Source organism: Oncorhynchus clarkii, chromosome 3 (assembly GCF_045791955.1).
Source record: "Oncorhynchus clarkii lewisi isolate Uvic-CL-2024 chromosome 3, UVic_Ocla_1.0, whole genome shotgun sequence".
Lineage (NCBI taxonomy): Eukaryota > Metazoa > Chordata > Actinopteri > Salmoniformes > Salmonidae > Oncorhynchus > Oncorhynchus clarkii.
Genome location: NC_092149.1, coordinates 73,629,970 through 73,653,672, shown reverse-complemented (window position 1 = coordinate 73,653,672; position 23,703 = coordinate 73,629,970). Strand labels below are relative to the sequence as shown.

Here is a 23,703-nt window from a genome sequence, read left to right as displayed (position 1 = left end):
GTTTCCCTGTCATACCTACAGTCTACTCTACCCCTCACTCTGTTCCCCTGTCATACCTACAGTCTACTCTACCCCTCACTCTGTTTCCCTGTCATACCTACAGTCTACTCTACCCCTCACTCTGTTTCCCTGTCATACCTACAGTCTACTCTACCTCTCACTCTGTTCCCCTGTCATACCTACAGTCTACTCCACCTCTCACTCTGTTTCCCTGTAACACATACTCTACTCTACCCCTCACTCTGTTTCATTGTCATACATACAGTCTACTCTACCTCTCACTCTGTTTCCCTGTCCTGCATACAGTCTACTCTACCCCTCACTCTGTTTCCCTGTCATACCTACAGTCTACTCTACCTCTCACTCTGTTCCCCTGTCATACCTACAGTCTACTCTACCCCTCACTCTGTTTCCCTGTCATACCTACAGTCTACTCTACCCCTCACTCTGTTTCCCTGTCATACCTACAGTCTACTCTACCTCTCACTCTGTTCCCCTGTCATACCTACAGTCTACTCCACCTCTCACTCTGTTTCCCTGTAACACATACTCTACTCTACCCCTCACTCTGTTTCCCTGTCCTGCATACAGTCTACTCTACCCCTCACTCTGTTTCCCTGTCATACCTACAGTCTACTCTACCCCTCACTCTGTTTCCTTGTCATACATACAGTCTACTCTACCCCTCACTCTATTTCCCTGTCATACCTACAGTCTACTCTACCCCTCACTCTGTTCCCCTGTAATACCAACAATCTACTCTACCCCTCACTCTGTTTACCTTTCATACATACAGTCTACTCTACCCCTCACTCTGTTTACCTGTCATACATACAGTCTACTCTACCCCTCACTCTGTTTACCTGTCATACATACAGTCTACTCTACCCCTCACTCTGTTTCCCTGTCATACCTACAGTCTACTCTACCTCTCACTCTGTTTCCCTGTCATACATACAGTCTACTCTACCTCTCACTCTGTTTCCCTGTCATACCTACAGTCTACTCTACCTCTCACTCTGTTTCCCTGTCATACCTACAGTCTACTCTACCTCTCACTCTGTTTCCCTGTCATACCTACAGTCTACTCTACCTCTCACTCTGTTTACCTGTCATACCTACAGTCTACTCTACCTCTCACTCTGTTTCCTTGTCATAATACTCTACCCCTCACTCTGTTTACCTGTCATACCTACAGTCTACTCTACCCCTCACTCTGTTTCCCTGTCATACCTACAGTCTACTCTACCCCTCACTCTGTTTACCTGTCATACCTACAGTCTACTCTACCCCTCACTCTGTTTCCATGTCATAACTACAGTCTACTCTACCCCTCACTCTGTTTACCTGTCATACCTACAGTCTACTCTACCCCTCACTCTGTTTACCTGTCATACCTACAGTCTACTCTACCTCTCACTCTGTTCCTCTGTCATACCTACAGTCTACTCTACCCCTCACTCTGTTCCCCTGTCATACCAACAATCTACTCTACCTCTCACTCTGTTTCCCTGTCACACCTACAGTCTACTCTACCCCTCACTCTGTTTACCTGTCATACCTACAGTCTACTCTACCCCTCACTCTGTTTACCTGTCATACCTACAGTCTACTCTACCCCTCACTCTGGTTCCCTGTAACACATACAGTCTACCTCTCTGTATGCTATTATAGTGCAGGTCTTTCCTCTCCATTTGTATTACTGTATTACTTTCTCTCTTTGTCTTCTCTCTCTGTCTTTCTCTCTTTGTCTTTCTCTCTCTGTCTTTCTCTCTTTGTCTTCTCTCTCTGTCTTTCTCTCTTTGTCTTCTCTCTCTGTCTTTCTCTCTTTGTCTTTCTCTCTCTGTCTTTCTCTTTTTGTCTTTCTCTCTCTGTCTTTTTCTCTCTGCCTGTCTCTCTCTCTGTATTTCTCTCTTTGCCTGTCTCTCTCTGCCTGTCTCTCTCTGCCTGTCTCTCTCTGCCTGTCTCTCTCTGCCTGTCTCTCTCTGTCACTTTCTCTCTCTGCCTGTCTCTCTCTGTCTTATTCTCTCTGTCTTTCTCTCTCTGCCTGTCTCTCTCTGTCTTTCTCTCTCTGCATGTCTCTCTCTGTCTTTCTCCCTCTGCCTGTCTCTCTCTGCCTGTCTCTCTCTGTCTTATTCTCTCTGTCTTTCTCTCTCTGCCTGTCTCTCTCTGTCTTTCTCTCTCTGCATGTCTCTCTCTGTCTTTCTCCCTCTGCCTGTCTCTCTCTGCCTGTCTCTCTCTGCCTGTCTCTCTCTGCCTGTCTCTCTGCCTGTCTCTCTCTTTCTCTTTCTCTCTCTGCCTGTCTCTCTCTGTCTCTTTCTCAATCTGCTTTTCTCTCTCTGACTCTTTCTCAATCTGCCTTTCTCTCTCTGTCTTTCTCAATCTGCCTGTCTTTCTCTGTTCCTCTATCTCTCAGACGGCCACCTGCTTATCATCCAACTGTGGATCATTCTCTCTCTGCTGGTTCACTCAATCTGAGCTTCATCGATCAGTTAACCTGAAGGCAGTTTTGAGAGCAGTGCCCTGTAAAAGGCTTATACCGGATACTGAAAACCCAGCAGGAACAAAGAGGAACTTCAGGAGGATTTGGTCTCTCTCCCCGTGTTTCATCAGAACAGCTGTGTGCCACTGATATCACACTTTGAGCTTTAAAAGAAAGCCTTCCTCTGTCGACAGCGAAAGTAACTTCATTGAGCTTATGTTGTGCTGTCTGAAGTTGGAATCCATCAACAGTACTTTGCTAGTTATTATATCATTCAGCAGGTGATGGCTGCAGGCTCTGATTTATCACACAGGTCTTACTTGTATCAACGAACACATTGCCTAAAAGATGACATCACGCTGTGATATGCAATAACAAAAATGTGCTCTCTCTCTCTCTCTCTGTTCCTCTCTCACTCTCTCTAATTAAATATGTTACACAGGAAGCCAATTACTTTCCCTGTGTGCTCGGTGGCTTTGCAGGGAACAGCCACAACTCCCTGAGCACGTTTACTTTTGTCGTCCTGCTGGCTGTTTGAACTAGGAGAGGAGAGGAGCAAATTCTCTCCTTAATTACCCCTGGGATACAACCTGCTAGTCCCTATCAATATGGACCATCACACACACATTCCCCCTTCTCAGAGAGCGAGAAAGGGAAGAGAGAAAGGGAGGGAAGAGAGAGAGGTAGCGGAGACAGAGAGAGAGTCCAGTTTGTTGAATGTCCAGTTTGTTGAATGTTTCCTCAAGTTTCTCTCCCCAATACACAGTCGCCTAGCAACCTCGGCCTCATGCACCAACATTTCCAAATGAAAACAACACACAGATATCTTACTGGTTAGATTTTTCCCATTTTAAGGCACAGCACAAATCTCTCCTTAGCTTACACAGTCAGCGGGGAGCGGAGAGAATGGGAAACTGCATAAACGGAGGTAGTAGTTGTGATTGTTTAGAGGTGAGGCAAGCCACACTAAATCCATGTGCATACGTGTTCACAGGGAAGTAAACATGACACCCACGAGTCTGCCTTGTTAAAATCACACAAATCAACACCATCGTGTAGACATAGTCGTTTTGGGGGGTTAACTAACTGCCTTGCTCAAGGGCAGAAGAATAGATTGTTTGCCTCGTCAGCTCCGGGATTCGAACTGGCAACCTTCCAATTACTGGCCCAATGCGCTAAACACCGGGACACCGGCCACCCTATCACCCTCCAAACACTGAAATGGCACCCTACTCCCTACACAGTGCACTACTTTTGACCAGGGCCCATAGAGCTTTATATAGGGAACAGGGTGCCATTTGGAACCTAGGAGGATTCTACTTGTGACCGATAACCTGTATTTGGCTATGTCTCTAGCCTGTCTTTGGCACTGTCTCTAGCCTGTCTTTGGCACTGTCTCTAGCCTGTCTTTGGCACTGTCTCTAGCCTGCCTTTGGCACTGTCTCTAGCCTGTCTTTGGCAATGTCTCTAGCCTGTCTTTGGCACTGTCTCTAGCCTGCTTTGGCACTGTCTCTAGCCTGTCTTTGGCACTGTCCTTAGCCTGTCTTTGGCACTGTCTCTAGCCTGTCTTTGGCACTGTCTCTAGCCTGTCTTTGGCACTGTCTCTAGCCTGTCTTTGGTACCGTCTCTAGCTTGTCTTTGTCACTATCTCTAGTCTGTCTTTGGTACCATCTCTAGCTTGTCTTTGTCACTATCTCTAGCCTGTCTTTGTCACTGCTTGTCACATCCACCTTATTACCACATATACTGCACAATGGGCTATAAGAATAAACATGACTCTTTAGCAATATAAGTGCACTGGGGCAGCAGACACTTTTTACTGGGATACGTTTTATTAGTTTAATAAAAATGTACCACAGTGATCATCTATCATCCAGCCTACTTTACAATGTCATAAGCATGATACGACAGGTGACAACTGTCAAGCACTTCCATAAGAGATAATATCACTTTATGACCTGCTATAAGACTGCCACATTGTATGTTGTGATGTACTACAGCTAGTGAGAAGGGTTTCCAGACGACCTGAGTTGCTGTATTATAGCCGTGTTAGATGACTTGTCAGGAGTTACTTCTTTTGATATGATAGCTCATGCTGTTGCAGCACCTAGTCATGCATGATGGGAGGAGTTACCTTAGCACAAACCAGGCTCAACTGCATTTCAACTCCAATGATTCACAAAATGTATTGAAATTTCATTCATTTATTTCATAATCTGATTTGAAAATAAAGGATAATTTGCAGTCAAATTAATTTTCAATTTCTCACCTGAATTGACTGAATTGAAATGGAATCCATCCCAGCCCTGCAAAAAAGAGTTTAAATCAAGTATGACTGTCTGCTTCACAATGACAAGAGGGCTTGAAGCATGTGGGAGTCATCTGAGTCTGTTAGAGCTGAACCTCTAGTCCTCTGGTCAAGGAGGCTTGGCTTGCTATGAAATCACTCAACCCTCTATGTGATTCTACCAGCATACAGCACTGTCTGTTTGTCTGCCTGCCTACTTCAGTCTACTGCTCTATAAATACCAGAACACACAGGGACAAAGAGAAAGTGAGAGAAACAGAGAAATTAGAGTGGTTGAGTGAGAAAGTGAGCAAGTGTTAGGGTGACTGAGTGACTAAAGATGATGGCAGCAGCTGCGGTCTTGGATATTCCCCATCAGTGTGTGCGTGTGTCGGATAATGTGTGTGATTCTGAGGGGCATGCTAAATATAGTGTGTGTTACATACAGGGCAGTGAAGGGCCTCCTCAGGCTTAAGACTCTCCCGTCTCCGTACACAGCCTCAGTTTGTACCAACTGCTGTTGTTGACAGAGTGCTGGTCAAACACATACACCACACAAAACACACATCACAACACACACACACCACACTACAAACACACACACACACTTCCTGAAGGGCCGCCCCCAGGTGGTAAGGGTAGGTAACAACACATCCGCCACCCTGATCCTCAACACAGGGGCCCCTCAGGGGTGCGTGCTCAGTCCCCTCCTGTACTCCCTGTTCACTCGTGATTGCACGGCCAGGCACGACTCCAACACCATCACAACAGTGGTAGGCCTGATCACCGACAATGACAAGACAGCCTATAGAGACCTGGCCATGTGGTGCCAGGACAACAACCTCTCCCTCAACGTGATCAAGACAAAGGAGATGATTGTGGACTACAGGAAAAATAGGACCGAGCATGCCCACATTCTCATCGACGAGGCTGCAGTGGAGCAGGTTGAGAGCTTCAAGTTCCTTGGTGTCCACATCACCAACAAACTAACATGGTTCAAGCTAGAGGTCGACCAAATATGATTTTTCAACACCAATACTGATTATTGGAGGACCAAAAAAAGCCGATACCAAATAATATATGTATTTATTTATTTATAATAATGACAATTTTAACTTAATTTAATACAATAACATCTATTTAGTCTAAAATAAAAAATGAAACATGTTCAATTTGGTTTAAATATTGCAAAAACACAGTGTTGGAGAAGAAAGTAAAAGTGCAATATGTGCCATGTAAAAAAGCTAACGTTTAAGGTCCTTGCTCAGAACATGAGAACATATGAAAGCTGGTTGTTCAATATTCCCAGTTAAGAAGTTTTAGGTTGTAGTTATTATAGGAATTATGACGTGTCTACTATTTCTCTCTATACCATTTGTATTTATGGTGTTTATGTTTTTATGTTTATGGTTAGCTACATTTGTGCAAAGATTGTGGGTTTTTTGGCAATGTGTTTTTGTTAAAACATTACCCGTTTGGCGAAGTTGAAGTAGGCTGTGATTCGATGATAAATTAACAGGCACCACATTGATTATATGCAACGCAGGACAAGCTACTTAACCTAGTAATATCATCAACCATGTGTAGTTAATCACTAGTTATGTGAAGATTGATTGTTTTTTATGAGATAAGTTTAATGCTAGGTAGCAACATACCTTGGCTCCTTGCAGCCACAAGGTCCATTTGACGCTGCATTTGCTTAACAGGTGGTCAGCCTGCCACACAGTTTCCTCATGGATTGCAATGTACTCTGCCATAATCGTTGTCCAAAAAGCCCGATTACCGATTGTTATGAAAACTTGAAATCGGCCCTAATTAATCAGTCATGCCGATTAATCGGTCGACCTCTAGTCCAAGCACACCAAGACAGCCGTGAAGAGGGCACGACAAAACCTTTTCCCCCTCACGAGACTGAGAAGATTTGGCATGGGTCTTGAGATCCTCAAAAGGTTCTACAGCTGCACCATCGAGAGCATCCTGACTGGTTGCATCACTGCCTGGTATGGTAACTGCTTGGCCTCTGACCGCATGGCAATACAGAGGGTAGTGCGTACGGCCCAGTACATCACTGGGAATAAGCTGCCTGCCATCCAGGACCTCTACACCAGGTGGTGTCAGAGGAAGGCCCTAAATATTGTCAAAGACTCCAGCCACCCTAGTCATAGACTGTTTTCCCTGCTACCACACGGCAAGTGGTACCGGAGTGCCAAGTCTATGTCCAAGAGGCTTCTAAACAGTTTTTATCCCCAAGCAATAACACAAAACACAAACCGGCTGCGCGCGTGCGCCATCGTGCGCTATCGTGCATAAATGTATTTTGGCCCCCCACACCAAACGCGATCACGGCACGCAGGTTAAAATATCAAAACAAACTCTGAACCAATTACATTAATTTGGGGACAGGTCGAAAAGCATTAAACATGTATGGCAATTTAGCTAGTTAGCTTGCACTTGCTAGCTAACATTAATTTGTCCTATTTAGCTAGCTTGCAGTTGCTAGCTAATTTGTCCTGGGATATAAACATTGAGTTGTTAGTTTACCTGAAATGCACAAGGTCCTCTACTCCGACAATTAATCCACACATAAAACGGCCAACCGAATCGTTTCTCGTCATCTCTCCTCCTTCCAGGCTTTTTCATCTTTTAACTTATATGGTGATCGCATCTAAACTTTCATAGTATTACCACGACATCCGGCAACAAAGTTCTTCTTTCAATCACCCACGTGGGTATAACCAATGAGGAGATGGCACGTGGGTACCTGCTTCTATAAACCAATGAGGAGATTACTTTCAGCAAGATCTGCGTCAGAATTAGGAATGACTTCTATTTTAGCCCTTGGCGTCGCAGACGCTCGTTGGCGCGCGCGAGCAGGGTGCAATAATTGAATAACATGGATTTCTAATTGTATTTTGTGACGCTCGCGCACGCGACATGTCCGGTCTGGTCAGCATGTAAGACTCCCGAACATCCTGAACATCTTGCTACCAAGACTATTTGCCCCCCTTTTATGACGCTGCTATTCTCTGTTATTGTTACGGTGAGTGAATGAGGACCCAAAAGCGAACTAACTTAAACAGAGCTTCTTTAATAACCAAACATAGGTAGGCTCAGATAGACCGGCAGATTCCGACAGGACAGGACAAGGTTACAGCAAACATGACGATAGTCTGGCTCAGGCATGAAACACAACAAACAAGAATCCGACAAGGACAGGAACAGAAACAGAGAGAGATATAGGGACCTAATCAGAGGGAAAAAGGGAACAGGTGGGAAACGGGGTGAATGGGTAGTCAGAGGAGACAAGGAACAGCTGGGGGAAAGCGGGGGAGAAAAGGTAACCTAACAACGACCAGCAGAGGGAGACAGGGTGAAGGGAAAGGACAGAGACAAGACACAACATGGCAGTACATGACAGTACCCCCCCACTCACCGAGCGCCTCCTGGCGCACTCGAGGAGGAAACCTGGCGGCAACGGAGGAAATCCTCGATCAGCGCACGGTCCAGCACGTCCCGAGAGGGAACCCAACTCCTCTCCTCAGGACCGTACCCCTCCCAATCTACGAGGTACTGGTGACCACGGCCCCGAGGACGCATGTCCAAAATTCTACGGACCCTGTAGATGGGTGCGCCCTCGACAAGGATGGGGGGGGGGGGGGGGAAGACGAGCGGGGGCGCGAAGGACGGGCTTGATGCAGGAGACATGGAAGACCGGGTGGACGCGACGAAGGTATCGCGGAAGAAGAAGTCGAACTGCGACAGGATTAATGACCCGAGAAATACGGAACGGACCAATGAACCGCGGGGTCAACTTGCGAGAAGCCGTCTTAAGGGGAAGGTTCTGAGTGGAGAGCCAAACTCTCTGACCGCGACAATATCTAGGACTCTTAGTTCTACGCTTATTAGCAGCCCTCACAGTCTGCGTCCTATAACGGCAAAGTGCAGACCTGACCCTCTTCCAGGTGCGCTCGCAACGTTGGACAAAAGCCTGAGCGGAGGGGACGCTGGACTCGGCGAACTGAGATGAGAACAGCGGAGGCTGGTACCCGAGGCTACTCTGAAAAGGAGATAGCCCGGTCGCAGACGAAGGAAGCGAGTTGTGGGCGTATTCTGCCCAGGGGAGCTGTTCTGACCAAGACGCAGGGTTACGAAAAGAAAGACTGCGTAAGATGCGACCAATAGTCTGATTGGCCCGTTCTGCTTGACCGTTAGACTGGGGGTGAAAGCCGGAAGAGAGACTGACGGAAGCCCCAATCAAACGGCAAAACTCCCTCCAAAATTGAGACGTGAATTGCGGACCTCTGTCCGAAACGACGTCTGACGGAAGGCCATGAATTCTGAAAACATTCTCGATGATGATTTGTGCCGTCTCTTTAGCAGAAGGAAGCTTAGCAAGGGGAATGAAATGAGCCGCCTTAGAGAACCTATCGACAACCGTAAGAATAACAGTCTTCCCCGCTGACGAAGGCAGTCCGGTGACAAAATCTAAGGCGATGTGAGACCACGGTCGAGAGGGAATAGGAAGCGGCCTGAGACGGCCGGCAGGAGGAGAGTTACCGGACTTAGTCTGCGCGCAGACCGAACAAGCAGCCACGAAACGACGCGTGTCATGCTCCCGGGTGGGCCACCAAAAACGCTGGCGAATGGAAGCAAGCGTACCCCGAACGCCAGGGTGGCCGGCTAACTTGGCAGAGTGAGCCCACTGAAGAACGGCCAGACGAGTAGGAACGGGAACGAAAAGAAGGTGATCTATGCATAGTCAAATCACAAACTTTAAGTCGTTTGGCAGAACGGATGTACTCAAGGTTCCTAACCAAACGACAAAAGGAACGGTCGCCATTCGCCTAGGGCTAACCGGATACGTTCCGACGGCGATGCGCATGGGTGGACCTTGTCGTCAGAGAGGGAGCGCTGAGAAAGGATGGCTCCCACGCCCACCTCTGACGCGTCAACCTCGACAACGAACTGTCTAGAGACATGTAACAAGGATAGGAGCGGATGTAAAACGATTCTTGAGGAGATAAAAGCTCCCTGGGCGGAAACGGACCACTTAAAGCACGTCTTGACAGAAGTAAGGGCTGTGAGAGGAGCTGCCACCTGACAAATTACGGATGAAACGACGATAGAAGTTCGCGAAGCCGAGAAAGCGCTGCACTAACGGGCCAATCAATGACAGCTTGGACCTTAGCGGGATCCATCTTAATGCCTTCAGCGGAAATAACAGAACCGAGAAATGTGACGAAAAGTGCACTTCTCAGCCTTCATGGCTGGAGGACACGTCGAACGTGCTGAACATGAATCTGGAGTGACGGTGAAAAAATCAGGATATCGTCAAGGTAAACGAAAACAAAGATGTTCAGCATGTCTCTCAGGACATCATTGACTAATGCCTGAAAGACAGCTGGAGCGTTAGCCTACCCCGGGGGGGGGTGGTTCCCGGAAGGAGATCAATACTACAATCATACGACCGGTGTGGAGGAAGAGAGGTGGCCCTGGACATTTATTAAGGCACTGCAGGAAGCTTTAAACTGCACCCGAGCCGGCAGAGGAAGATGGTAGTGATGCGGAGAGGGAGGCGACGGAGAGCGCGAGCTCCTACGAGCTCGGTGACTCAACCCGTCGCTCAATGCGAATAGCGAGTTCAATCAAGGAATCCACGCTGGAAGGAACCTCCCGGGAGAGAATCTCATCCTTTACCTCTGCGCGGAAACCCTCCAGAAGACGAGCGAGCAAGGCCGGCTCGTTCCAGCCACTGGAGACAGCAAGAGTGCGAAACTCAATAGAGTAGTCTGTTATGGATCGATTGCCTTGACATAGGGAAGACAGGGCCCTGGACTCCTCCCCAAAAACAGATCGATCAAAAACCCGTATCATCTCCTCCTTAAAGTCCTGATACTGGTTAGTACACTCAGCCCTTGCCTCCCAGATTGCCGTGCCCCAGAGCCCGTCCAATAAGGAGAGATATGACGTAGGCGACACGAGCAGTGCTCCTGGAAAGTGTTGGGCTGGAGAGAAAACACAATATCACACTGGGTGAGGAACGAGCGGCATTCAGTGGGCTCCCCAGAGTAACACGGCGGGTTATATTCCGGTGGATCGAGGCGGAGATGGTGAACCTGTTCTGTGAGGTTGGAGACTTGGGTGGCCAGGGTCTCAACGGCATGTCGAGCAGCAGACACTTCCTGCTCGTGTCTGCCTAGCATCGCTCCCTGGATCCCGACGGCTGAGTGGAGAGGATCCGAAGTCGCTGGGTCCATTCTTGGTCGGATTCTTCTGTTACGGTGAGTGAATGAGGACCCAAAAGCGAACTAACTTAAACAGAGCTTCTTTAATAACCAAACATAGGTAGGCTCAGATAGACCGGCAGATTCCGACAGGACAGGACAAGGTTACAGCAAACATGACGATAGTCTGGCTCAGGCATGAAACACAACAAACAAGAATCCGACAAGGACAGGAACAGAAACAGAGAGAGATATAGGGACCTAATCAGAGGGAAAAAGGGAACAGGTGGGAAACGGGGTGAATGGGTAGTCAGAGGAGACAAGGAACAGCTGGGGGAAAGCGGGGGAGAAAAGGTAACCTAACAACGACCAGCAGAGGGAGACAGGGTGAAGGGAAAGGACAGAGACAAGACACAACATGGCAGTACATGACAGTTATTATGATCTATGCATAGTCACTTTAATAACTCCTACATGAACATATTACCTCAACTAACCGATGGCTCCGACATTTTTTAAACTGCATTGTTGGTTAGGGGCTCGTAAGGTAAGCATTTCACTGTAAGGTAACCTGTTGTATTCAGCTCGTGACTAATACAATTTGATTTGATGGGCCAGTTGCATAAAGGCTGGTATCCATGCTGAGTAGATATAGCCTCAAATCAATTAACGATCTGATTCCCAATAATTATTTCTAACCAACATTCCCTCTCCCTTAATCTATTCTGGTTGGTGCGGTGTACAATTCACTTCCACTCCTGTTTGACAAGAAACCATCATGTCCTGATAATACTTGGTTTGTAAGGATAATGGTTTTGTATCACAACCTTATTCGCATGTCAAAATCATTTCTCTGATTACCAACCCGTTTCTCATAGTTATTCAGAGTTAATTTCCATTACGGTACATCAGCATGTCAATATCATTCAATGTTAGAGGGATGGATGGAGGAGCTGGAAGGGAATGCTCTCTTTGGTAAATTCTCTAGCTATCAAATGTCCCGCCACAGTGGAATATTTGATCTGAGAGACGGTCACACACACACACACACACACACACACACACACACACACTGCCCTTGCTCTAGACAACGGATCAAAATGAGCGTGGGAAAAAGCCACCTTGTTCGAAGTGGACAGATACAGCTAGAACATTGAGTTTTCCAAATTGATAAAGTGCAATGCTGACCTTGTGGAGCAGCCACAAAGCTTCAGTCTCCTGACTACACTGGATATTGGCTTCATTTAGGCTAAATATTGCAGTAGTAATGTCTGTCAACAATTTCTTTAAGGATGGGTGGTAGTCATGGTTTTAAAGGGGGATAGGGGTGTATTTCCAGGAGTGACGATTTCCTTTCTGAATGAGTGTAATGTTCTCCAGCATTGGGATTCGTTGTGACTAGATTGGATACATGAGTGCTTAATGCGCTGTTGTGTTTTTCTGCTGCTAAATTAATTAGCTACATCACTGCACACACACTCATACACACACACACACACACACACACACACACACAGAGAGAGAGAGAGAGACAGAGACACACTGTATGAAAACACACTAGACTAGAGCTATTGTAATTATTTTGTGGAGAAGTCTTGGCATCTGCACTCGGGTTGACCTACAATTCTTATAAAGATAGGGGACATTGTAGCAATCATTATGTTCCAGCCCTTTTAAATGTTATTAATTGCAACCAATTCATTATTCTATTATATATAATTTGATTTATGAAATACATTTATGGAATAGCATCATGGAAACATTTGCATTTGTACTTCGCATCGCATGTAATAGTGATTCACTTTTTTGTAAAATTGTTTTGTTTTGTCTCAGGCTCGGGTTAACTACGATATTTGGAATTGGCCTATTGATAAACGAAATATCAAGGAATCTGTAGTTTGAGCGCCTATTGCTGGTGAACTGGATTTTGTGTCAGATTGACGAAAATGAAAAGGTTTTTCAAATCAAACTGTAGGCCTATTGGTCGCGTAAACAGTGTAGCAGATGTTATAGGAGGTGCAGCGAAATGCTTGTGTTACCAGCTCCCAACAATGCAGTAAACATGTCATACAAGTACACAAATAATAATAAACAACTAGAAACAAGAAAATCACGAATGTCAGGACGAATCCAGTTAACAAACCAAAACACTGCTTTTGTGTATCGTTTTTTCCGTATTTGGTCACTTAATTTAGGTTTATGAATAAACATAAATATAGGTGGCCCGGCTCCTCACCTTTCTGTTTGACATGCTGCGGTTTGAGCACCACGGACTCGTTTCCACAGGTGGTGATGTTTGTGAGTCCCAGACTGACGTTCATTGTTCTGTTTGACGCAGCGCCTTGCGCTCCCACACACTCCAAGAACGTAGAGGTCTCGTTCAGTGTTCGTAAATCCATTTTGAGAGTTAAAGAAAAATGTCAGAAGTGCACATTATATTCGTGCTATGTGCGAGCATCTGCTTTGGTCAAATGACTGCGTCCATAGAAATCCACCAAAATATTTTTAAGTGGTCTAATTCTTTCCCCAAATTATCCAACCAAATGATTGCTTACTTTGTCTGTAGATGTTCCAAAGTATATTTCCTACTTTACCCATTTATTGGGCATCCTTGAAGTTTCCAGTTGACAGTTTTCACCCCGGAGTTGAAAGGATCTCTGCTTTGCTGTAGGTTCGGGGATCCCACCTTTCCGCTGCGCTTCGTTGGTGACTGTGGCTCGGACTGCAGCGGTGAGGTTATGGGGGACAGCTGAGTGCGTGGGAAGGTGGGGGGAGTAGTTTGGGGATGGGGGTGCTGCGTTTGGATGCAGTGGTGGATACAGCATTTTTTTTAAATTGACGGCACAGAAGATGTCTGTATTTGTCGCTAATACTGGACCAGTAAAGCACTACTTGTGTGTGAGAAAAAAATAACTACATGTATTTGAGTGTTTACCAGCTTTTGTAATTTGAGTCTGATAATTATCTGTACAAAACAGTTAATCTGATAATATGTGTGGAATATAAAAATACCTTCTTGAATATATGTTTTCCAGTTTAAAAAAAATACTTTGCAAATGCATCTTATTTCAATGTGAAAGCTATAATGGTCTAGTCATTCCTTTTCCATAGACACTCTTATCCAGAGCAACATATAGTAGTGAGTGCATACATTTTCCGTACTGGTCCCCATGGGAATTAAACCCACAACCCTTGCAGTGCAAGGGCCATACTCTACCAACTAAGCCAGATCATCACACAACCACGTTGTCTCAATGTACTCAATTACTGTATTGTGCATTGTTTTTCTTTATGGTGATGAAAAGTCTACAAACGTAGATTACCAGCAAATGTACAATACCATAATGTACATTTGTGGTTTGTACGGATGGTAAATGAATACTGCACAAAAAGTGGTTGTTTTCCATGTTATTGGATCAAGAACAACATCTAATTGACGTGGATGTTTTGTGTCTTTGACCATAACTTTGCACCTTTTGATGTAAATATTTTAGGATAGGATTGTGTTCTTTCTGGATTCCATTAGCCAGCAGCATACCACCCTGCATACCACTGCTGTCTTGTTTCTGAAGCTAAGCAGGGTTGGTCCTGGTCAGTTCCTGGATGGGAGGCCAGATGCTGTTGGAGGGCCAGTAGTTGGAGGGCCACTCTTTCCTCTGGCCTAAAGAAATATATCCCAATGTCCCAGGGCAGTGATTGGGGTTACTGCCCTGTGTAGGGTGGGGTGTTAAAAGGGAGTCCTGACTCTCTGAGGTCATTAAAGACCCAATGGCACTTATTGTAGGGGTGTTAACCCCAGTGTCCTGGCTAAAGTCCTAATCTGGCCCTCAAACCATCACGGTCACCTAATAATCCCCAGTTTACAATTGTCTCATTTCTCCCCTGTAACTATTCCCCAGGTTGTTGCTACAAATGAGAATGTGCTCTCAGTCAACTTATCTGGTAAAATAACAGATAAATAATTAGAATGACAATCCCAGAAAAAGGTACAGGGCAACAAGTCTTACAACTATTGAATCCTGCAAGATACGGTTCTTAATTATACTGTTTTGCCTGTGCTACAGATGTCTATATCGGTCTTCTAACACAAGTAAAGGCCCAGTGCACTACTTTTGTGAGAAAAACAACTCATCAATCAATCAAATGTATTTATAAAGCCCTTTTTACATCAGCAGATGTCACAAAGTGCTATGCAGAAACCCAGCCTAAAACCCCAAACAGCAAGCAATGCAGATGTAGAAGCACAGTGGCTAGGAAAAACTCCCTAGAAAGAAACGTAGAGAGGAACCAGGATCTGAGGGGCGGCCAGTCCTCTTCTGGCTGTGCCGGGTGGAGATTATAACAGTACATGGCCAAGATGTTCAAATGTTCATAGATGACTAGCAGGGTCAACTAATAATAATCACAGTGGTTGTAGAGGGTGCAACAGGTCAGCACCTCAGAAGTAAATGTCAGTTGGCTTTTCATAGCTAATCATTCAGAGTTAGAGACAGCAGGTGCGGTAGAGAGAGAGAGAGTTGAAAACAGCAGGTCGGGACAAGGTAGCACGTCCTGTGAACAGGTCAGGGTTCTATAGCTGCAGGCAGAACAGTTGAAACTGGAGCAGCAGCACAACTAGGTGGACTGGGGACAGCAAGGAGTCATCAGGCCAGGTAGTCCTGAGGCATGGTCCTAGGGCTCAGTTCCTCCGAGAGAAGAGAGAAAAGAGAGAAAGAGAGCGAGAGTTAGAGGGAGCATACTTAAATTCACACAGGACACCGGATAAGACAGGAGAAATACTACAGATATAAGAGACTGATCCTAGCTCCCCGACACAAACTATTGCAGCATAAATACTAGAGGCTGAGACAGGAGGGGTTGGGAGACACTGTGGACAGGGCCAACCAGGCAAGATATAACCACACCCACTTTGCCAAAGCACAGCCCCCACACCACTAGAGGGATATCTTCAACCACCAACTTACTACTCTGAGACAAGGCCGAGTTTAGCCCACAAAGATCTCCCCCACGGCATGAACCTGAGGGGGGCACCAACCCGGACAGGAAGATCACGTCAGTGACTCAACCCACTCAGGTGACGCACCCCTCCTAGGGACGGCATGGAAGAGCACCAGTAAGTCAGTGACTCAGCCCCCGTAATAGGGTTAGAGCCAGAGAATCCCAGTGCAGAGAGGGGAACCGGCCAGGCAGAGACGGCAGGGTGGTTCGTCGCCCCAGTGCCTTTCCGTTCACTTTCACACCCCTAGGCCAGACTACACTCAATCATAGGAACAACTGAAGAGATGGATCTTCAATAAAGACTTGAAGGTCAAGACCGAGTCTGCATCTCTCATATGGATAGGCAGACCATTCCATAAAAATGTATTTATATAGAAGAACCCTGCCTCCAGCTGTTTGCTTAGAAAGTCTAGGGACAATAAGGAGGCCTGTGTCTTGTGACCGTAGGGTACGTGTAGGTATGCACGGCAGGACCTAATCGGAAAGATAAGTAGGAGCAAGCCCATGTAATGCTTTGTAGGTTAGCAGTAAAACCTTGAAATCAGCCCTTGCCTTAACCAGGAAGCCAGTGTAGAGAGGCTAGCATTGGAGTAATATGATCACAGTTTTTGGTTCTAGTCAAGATTCTAGCAGCCGTGTTTAGCACCCCCCCCCCCCTCTAACTCTCACCTAAATCCAGGTTTTGTTATATCAGGTCATACATTCCTGGAAGAGACTCTCGCCACAGGCATATCTGTTTTTATGTCCCCCGCGTGTAGGTAATATAATGCTAGCAAAGAGTATGCCGAATGGGTTAATGTGAGACGTCAACGTCACTACTAAACCCCCTTTTCATGTTGTATGGAATCCTTTGTGCTCTGGGAACAGTAGAAGAATAGCTAGCTGGCACGAGATGCTACAGCTAACAAAGGAATAGCAGCCATTTTGTTTTCCTGTGTCACTGCCTAACACTTTTAAATAATATCAAAATTGATTGGTTTTCTACAGAGACAACTTAATATTTTACAATATTAACCTAGATGAACCAACCTCTCAGGTTAATTAAAGTTTAATTCCCAAATAGTCTATACAGGTTTGATTTATCATTAACATTGATTAAGTCAGTAAAATTTGCTTTTGCAAAGTTTATTCAGGACTACCCAGTACTGAAAGAAGTACCGACTCCAGCAGGTATCCCATGTGGCTGCGGCCAAAGGGAGAAGTGAACCTAGTGGTGAATGTACCATAACATTTGCTCAACTGGTTACACTTATGATAATCCAGACAATCTCAGTTGATTGGATATCATCGTATTAATCAATTAAAATACATAAATTGTTGAACATACCTTTTCGAGTTCTTCCAAATAAATGAGACATTATAAACTTAACAATATTAACTTAAATGAATTCACTTCTCAGGTTAATTCAAGTTTAAATTCCCAGATAGCCTATCCAGTTATGGTTAATCATTATCATTGACTAATCAATTCAATTTGCTTTGAAAATGAATTCACATTTCCAACTTTCTTTCTTTATTATAATGATAATTATTTTTATTGGTATGTAACTGTTATGAAAGTTTGTCCGTTTTGTTTTGTTTTTAAACCCCACTTTAAATGTGTACATGACACTGCAACAAAATGTCCCCATGGGGACAATAAAGTCAGTAAAGTAAAGTACTGATGGTTCATTAAAGCCTATAAATACATTACAAACGTTGTTGCAGCTTCCAACGTATCCAAAACCAAAAGTTTGGAAAAATAGGAAATGGGAAACTTTTTTTTTTCTCTCCTCTCAAATGTTCTGCAAGCTATCAAGCTAATTAGTGAAAACTCACCAATAAAAGGACTGATCTCTGACCTCAGCAGTGATACTAACTATGCCATTAGCGGAAAAAAAGTAGAAATCGGAGACAAACGCCCTCCAAAATCAACCATTGGACTCAGGCCTTGTAAAGGTTCTCTCCAGTTTAGCCCTGATGTCTTGCCATCCAAGATTAGCATCGCTCCAAAACTGCAGTGCACAGATGAAGCACAAGCATCTCCAGTCTTCGAGGGCCTGATTGGTGTCACACTTTTTCTCCATCCCTAGTAAACACAGCTAATTAATCAAATTGCATTCTAAACTGAAGATCATGATTAGGTGATGCATTTTTTTTTAAATTGTTTTATTTATGTTATTTTGCCAGGTAAGTTGACTGAGAACACACACACACACACAGGCTACAACAGCAAAACTGTGACACCAATCAGGCCCTCGAGGACTGGAATTGCCCATCCCTGACATAAAGGGACAGCTGGAGAGAACAGGGAAACTGATGACAAACGCAGAAAAGGGAAAAATTCTGCTAGCCATCGAACTGCAATTGAAAAGTGAACAATTAAACGTAATTGCAAAAACTTATGACAATGAACAAGAACAACCTCTTCAACAAAATCGTCTTCTACAGGAACAAAATCGCATTCTACAGGAACAACTCAATTTAGCCAAAACTAAATAAGATGATGTCCACGCCAAAACTAGATAAATCTGAAGAGTTATCTACAGACAGGAGCGCTCAACTTGATAACATGCATGCAGTTTTGTTGAACACTACTCAAAGTAACAATGTTCTACTCAACATGCTGCAGACCAAAGACGATCAGTTAATGAACAGAATGACTAAGTTGGATGACAGGTCAGCAGAACTCATTGAAGTCACTGACCAAATTACTGATAAGAGAACTCAGGTGACGAACTCAAGCAACCGGAGCCCGGTACTCAAAGGAGGGAAGACGATAGAAGGTTTCAGACTTTGCCTCCCTCATGTGTCCCTCAGTCTTCTCCTCTTGGCCATTCGGCACTGAGTAATATGGCGCCTCATCTCCAACAAAGCCAAAGCTTGGCTTCTCCTCTTGGCCTTTCGGCCCCAATTTCCCCACAGGCCATCCCTCTCCACCTGCTTGGCGCTGAACACTAACAAACTCGTCAAGAATTTTCACTTTTGACCCCGTTCTAGGTCAGCCAAACGATACTGAGACGTTCCTAACTGACATAAAGGCATTGGATGGCTACCCGAACTTTACGGGTTCTGACAGGGTATACCTGTTGAAGCGAACATTGAATAGATGTGACGAAGTTAATTAGTCTACAACAGAAACACATGCTTAACGACTACTATAAACTTGCCAGAACTTAGAAATTAGAATTCAGTGGTTCTGCGACTCACAAACACGATAGCTCACTAGCTAACACTGTCAAACAATCTCAGAATGAACACCCCTAAGCTTCTTCACTGAAACAGGAATGAAAGAGCTGTTACCATTCAAACAAATGTTTCTGTCGAACATGTATCCCATCTTCATTACCTACTTGGGCCCTACAGCCCACGTTGGTTTCCCTATCTTACAACTCAGAGAGCTTGCAAGCACAGCTTTTGAGGCATCAAAAGCTGACAACGCTAAGAGCCCTGACCACTCAGTTTTGAAGTTTGTTCAGGAGCACTCTCTCCAGTTAGAGGGTGCATTATCAGGTATTGGAGCGTTGAGAGATGACACACAACAACAGTTTCTACCATGAAACCACGATTCCAATAACCACCGCAATCAAAATAACTGAAGTACGTCGCCATCGAAACGACTACCGCTACAATTGACCTGTTTGCTACGTTCCTGCACCCAACCCACACAAAGTGTCAGAGCACAGCAACTGACCCGATGACTCCCACTGGTTAAACACTTTGCAATATCACAGACAGATATCCTTGTCTCAGTTTGCAGGAACCTCTTGGTTCTTTCCCTGGGCATGTGCACTTATGTAAGCATGAATGCACACGTACAAAGGAACATTTAATGAGGATTTAAGGTTCAAACAAAATACCAGCGTTAGTAAAGTTAAAAATGTACTCTGACGCCTTTGACTCTTCAGCTACAGTACTCACCAGTTTCTCCACAGAGGTCCATAGGTCATCCCTGTAGACTTCCCGAAGCTGGTTCCTTGCAGCTGTAGACTTATCATGTAGTTATCAACTTAGGATAGTGCCCTAAACAACACATCGCAAATTAGGAACACCCTAGATATGACATTAGACCAATGCCATGATATGGTCATTTTGCCAGGACCTAGAACGTATATAGAATACAGTCCAATTAGATGATTAAGGTGTGATAACTATATTTTATATATCTTTTGTTTATGCTTTCATTAGGAAGTGATAGAGCCATAAACAAGTTTCCCATACAACCATCACTCAGTGCCACAACGCTGCTCATTTGGGAAGAAATGTAATTATATATTTTGTGATTGTGTGTGCGTTGTTAACATCTGCCTAAGTTACTGCCCTGATCTTCCAGTCTGGACAACCGGACGACAGGCCCGGAATGGCGATCCCAATCCGGACATCCACTGACCATTTTTGTGGCGGCCTGTTCCATTGGCAGAAATCCTACACGGGTCAACCACCAGAGGGGGACTGGAACGGCAATTACCAATGGGACATCCACCGCCCATCCTTGTGTTGGACTGCTCCGCTTTCAGAGAGCCTACCAAGGTAAACCACCAGAGGGGGACCGTAACGGTATCACCAACCAGGACATCCCCTGGCCATTCCTGTGGTACTTTGCAGCTTCCAGGAAACCTACCAGGTAAACCACTAGAGAGGGACGGCAACGGTGATCTCAAACCAGACATCCACTGCCCATCCTAGTGGTGGACTACTCCGCGTTCAGGTCAACCACCAGAGGGGGACTGCAATGATGATCTACAACCAGGACATCACTTGGTCATTATTTTATGTTGGTTTGCAACTTGCAGGATAATCACAAGATTTAAACCACCAGAGGGGAACTGTCATGACATGGGCCGTTCTGGGTATAGATCATGGACCTCCCCTTCTCTCTCTCTCCTAAACCCAGGTTTTGTTATCTCAAGTCATACATTCCTGGCAGAGACTATCTCCCCCTGGTCATGCAAAAAGAGAGGGAGAGAGCACAGAGAGAGAACAAAGGAGTTCACTTGGCCAAACTTCTAAATCCCCAAAATGGGAGAATTAAACAATCTCTACTTTTAAAAATGTGGGAAGGGTCTATGGACACTTATGGTACAGTTATGACTAGTGTGTTTCATTTGGTGATCTCATGAAGGACATGAAACACACATAACTGTATCTCTTAAAGTGTACATTAACCAGCTTTCAGGTTTACATCTAAACATTGTGAAACGTATGTGATCAAACCTGAAACTATTTAGGAAAAGATGTAATGTTAACCTTCAAAATGAGAGTATGGATTTTCATATAAAGATTAACTAGTCAGTGGCCACGCCCACGTGAGCATAGACATTACGTTGGCGTAATGGACCGCCCTTCTCTACTGAAACGCATAAAACCCACTCCTAATAAAATTCACAACAGACCACGCAAACCCCGGTGTAAGCTAGGTTGCAAATGGTTGAATTTCTAAGACCAAAACATGCCGGGTGATGCTGGTGTGTGAAGGGGTTTATTCTACAACTCTACCAAAGGACAGACTATACCACATGGAAATGGTTCAACTATACACGGCTGGAAATGGTTCAACTCTGAGACTATCGATCACTACAGAATAAGAGCAAATCTTAGACCTATAATTACTAGTCTGCATCTAGACATTACGTAAACCTAGGATGAGAATACCGACACCCGCCGAAGTATCTATTCTTTGAGAACATTTCTGAATGGTACTCTGAAGTATCCATTCTAACCATGTACAACGAGGAAAGACTTTGTGACTACAATGAAAGTTAACCAGAGACTCTGATGAACCTTGCAGGACGATCGAGGATTCCAACAGATAAGACAACAAACACACACGGGCGTAAGCATAATTATAAACTGTGTGTGGTGAATCCATGTCTTTCCCGCTCTTTCTCAGTCCCACCCCTTTCCTTTTGTCTACTAAGCTGTCATATCGGTTTAGCCCACTAGGGACTTTTCTGTCATTGTTAGTAACCAATATCTACTGTTTGTTTGTTATGTATTTCTGTGATTATTTAGTTAGTAAATAAATTATTAAGACAATTTGTATATTGCTGAGTCATAATTTATGCTAGGGTTCGTGCAGATAACCAAGAATTTTATGACATTCAGATGAGACTGATAGAAGGTAAAGAATAATTAATGATTGACTGCTATTGAGAGATAGCTCTATATCAACTAATGCGTCTAATAAGTTAGTAATTGCCTGATTCATCTAATCAAATAATTCAACTTTAGGTAATCGATTTGAAAATAGCATGTCATCTCATTTAACCATAGTAAAGACACGACATGTCTGAAACACAGGATTCCAGGGTGGGCAATTTTGGGGCTTCACCATGTTTCATAGAAATGTACAGCTCTGTATCGTCTGCATAGTGATGAAAGTTAACATTATGTTTCCGAATGACATCACCAAGAGGTAAAATATATAGTGAAAACAATAGTGGTCCTAAAACGGAACCTTGACAAAACACTGAAATTTATAGTTGATCTAAACCAGGCTAGAACTTGTCCGTGTAGACCAATTTGGGATTCCAATCTCTCCAAAATAATGTGGTTATTGACGGTATCAAAAGCAGCACTGAGGTCTAGGAGCACGAGGACAGATGCAGAGCATTGGTCTGACGCCATTAAAAGGTAATTTACCACCTTTATGAGTGCAGTCTCAGTGCTATGATGGGGTTTAAAACCAGACTGAAGAGTTTCGTATATATTGTTTGTCTTCAGGAAGGCAGTGAGTTGCTGGGCAACAGCTTTTTCAAAAACTGTTGAGAGGAATGGGAGATTCAATATAGGCCAATCATTTTTAAAAATTTTTGGGTCAAGGTTTGGCTGTTTCAAGAGAGGCTTTATTACTGCCACTTTTAGTGAGTTTGGTATCTGGTGGATAGGGAGCTGTTTATTATGTTCAACATAGGAGGTCGAAGCACAGGAAGCATCTCTTTCAGTAGTGTAGTTGGAATAGGGTCCAGTATGCAGCTTGAAGGTTTAGAGGCCATGACAATTTTCATCAATGTGTTAATTATATATTGTATAAAAAAACCTGTCTCTCCCCTGATCCCAGGTCCTGGCAGTGTTGTGCAGACTCAGGAAAACTGAGCTTTGGAGAAATACGCAGATTTAAAGAGGAGTCTGTAATTGCTTTCTAATGATAATGATCTTTTCATCAAAGAAGTTCATGAATTGATCACTGCTGAAGAGAAAGCCATCCTCTCTTGCGGAATGCTGATTTTTAGTTAGCTTTGTGACAGCAACAAAAATACATTTAGGATTGTTCTTATTCCCCTCAATTAAGTTGAAAAATAAGATGATCGAGCGGCAGTCAGTGCTCTTCGATACTGCACGGTACTGTCTTTCCAAGCTAATCAGAAGTCTTCCAGTTTGGTGCAGCGCCATTTCCGTTCCAATTTTCTGGAAGCTTGCTTCAGGACTCTGTTATTTTCTGTATACCAGAGAGCTAGTTTCTTATAACAAATGTTTTTTGTTTTCAGGGGCGCTACTGCATCTAGGGTATTACACAAGGTTAAATTGAGTTCCTCAGTTAGGTAGTTATACAGATTTTTGTACTCTGACATCCTTGGGTAGGTGGAGGGAGTCTGGAAGGGCATCTAGGAATATTTGGGTTGTCAGAGAATTTATAGCACGACTTTTGATGATCCTTGGTTGGGGTCTAAGCAAATTATTTGTTGTGATTGCAAACGTAATAAAATGGTGGTCCGATAGTCCAGGATTATGAG

At 44.5% G+C, this 23,703-nt stretch overlaps 1 protein-coding gene across 1 annotated transcript in view; it reads right to left on the bottom strand.

Moving 5' to 3' along the window:
• LOC139406138 (cholecystokinin receptor-like) overlaps window positions 1–13,441 on the bottom strand; it is a 39,658-nt gene extending 26,217 nt beyond the window's left edge. The window contains exon 1 of the mRNA XM_071148621.1: window positions 13,230–13,441. Coding sequence (XP_071004722.1) covers window positions 13,230–13,392 — 163 coding nt within the window. The 5' untranslated portion in view covers window positions 13,393–13,441. The remainder of the gene's footprint in view (window positions 1–13,229) is intronic.
• Window positions 13,442–23,703: the final 10,262 nt, after the last annotated feature.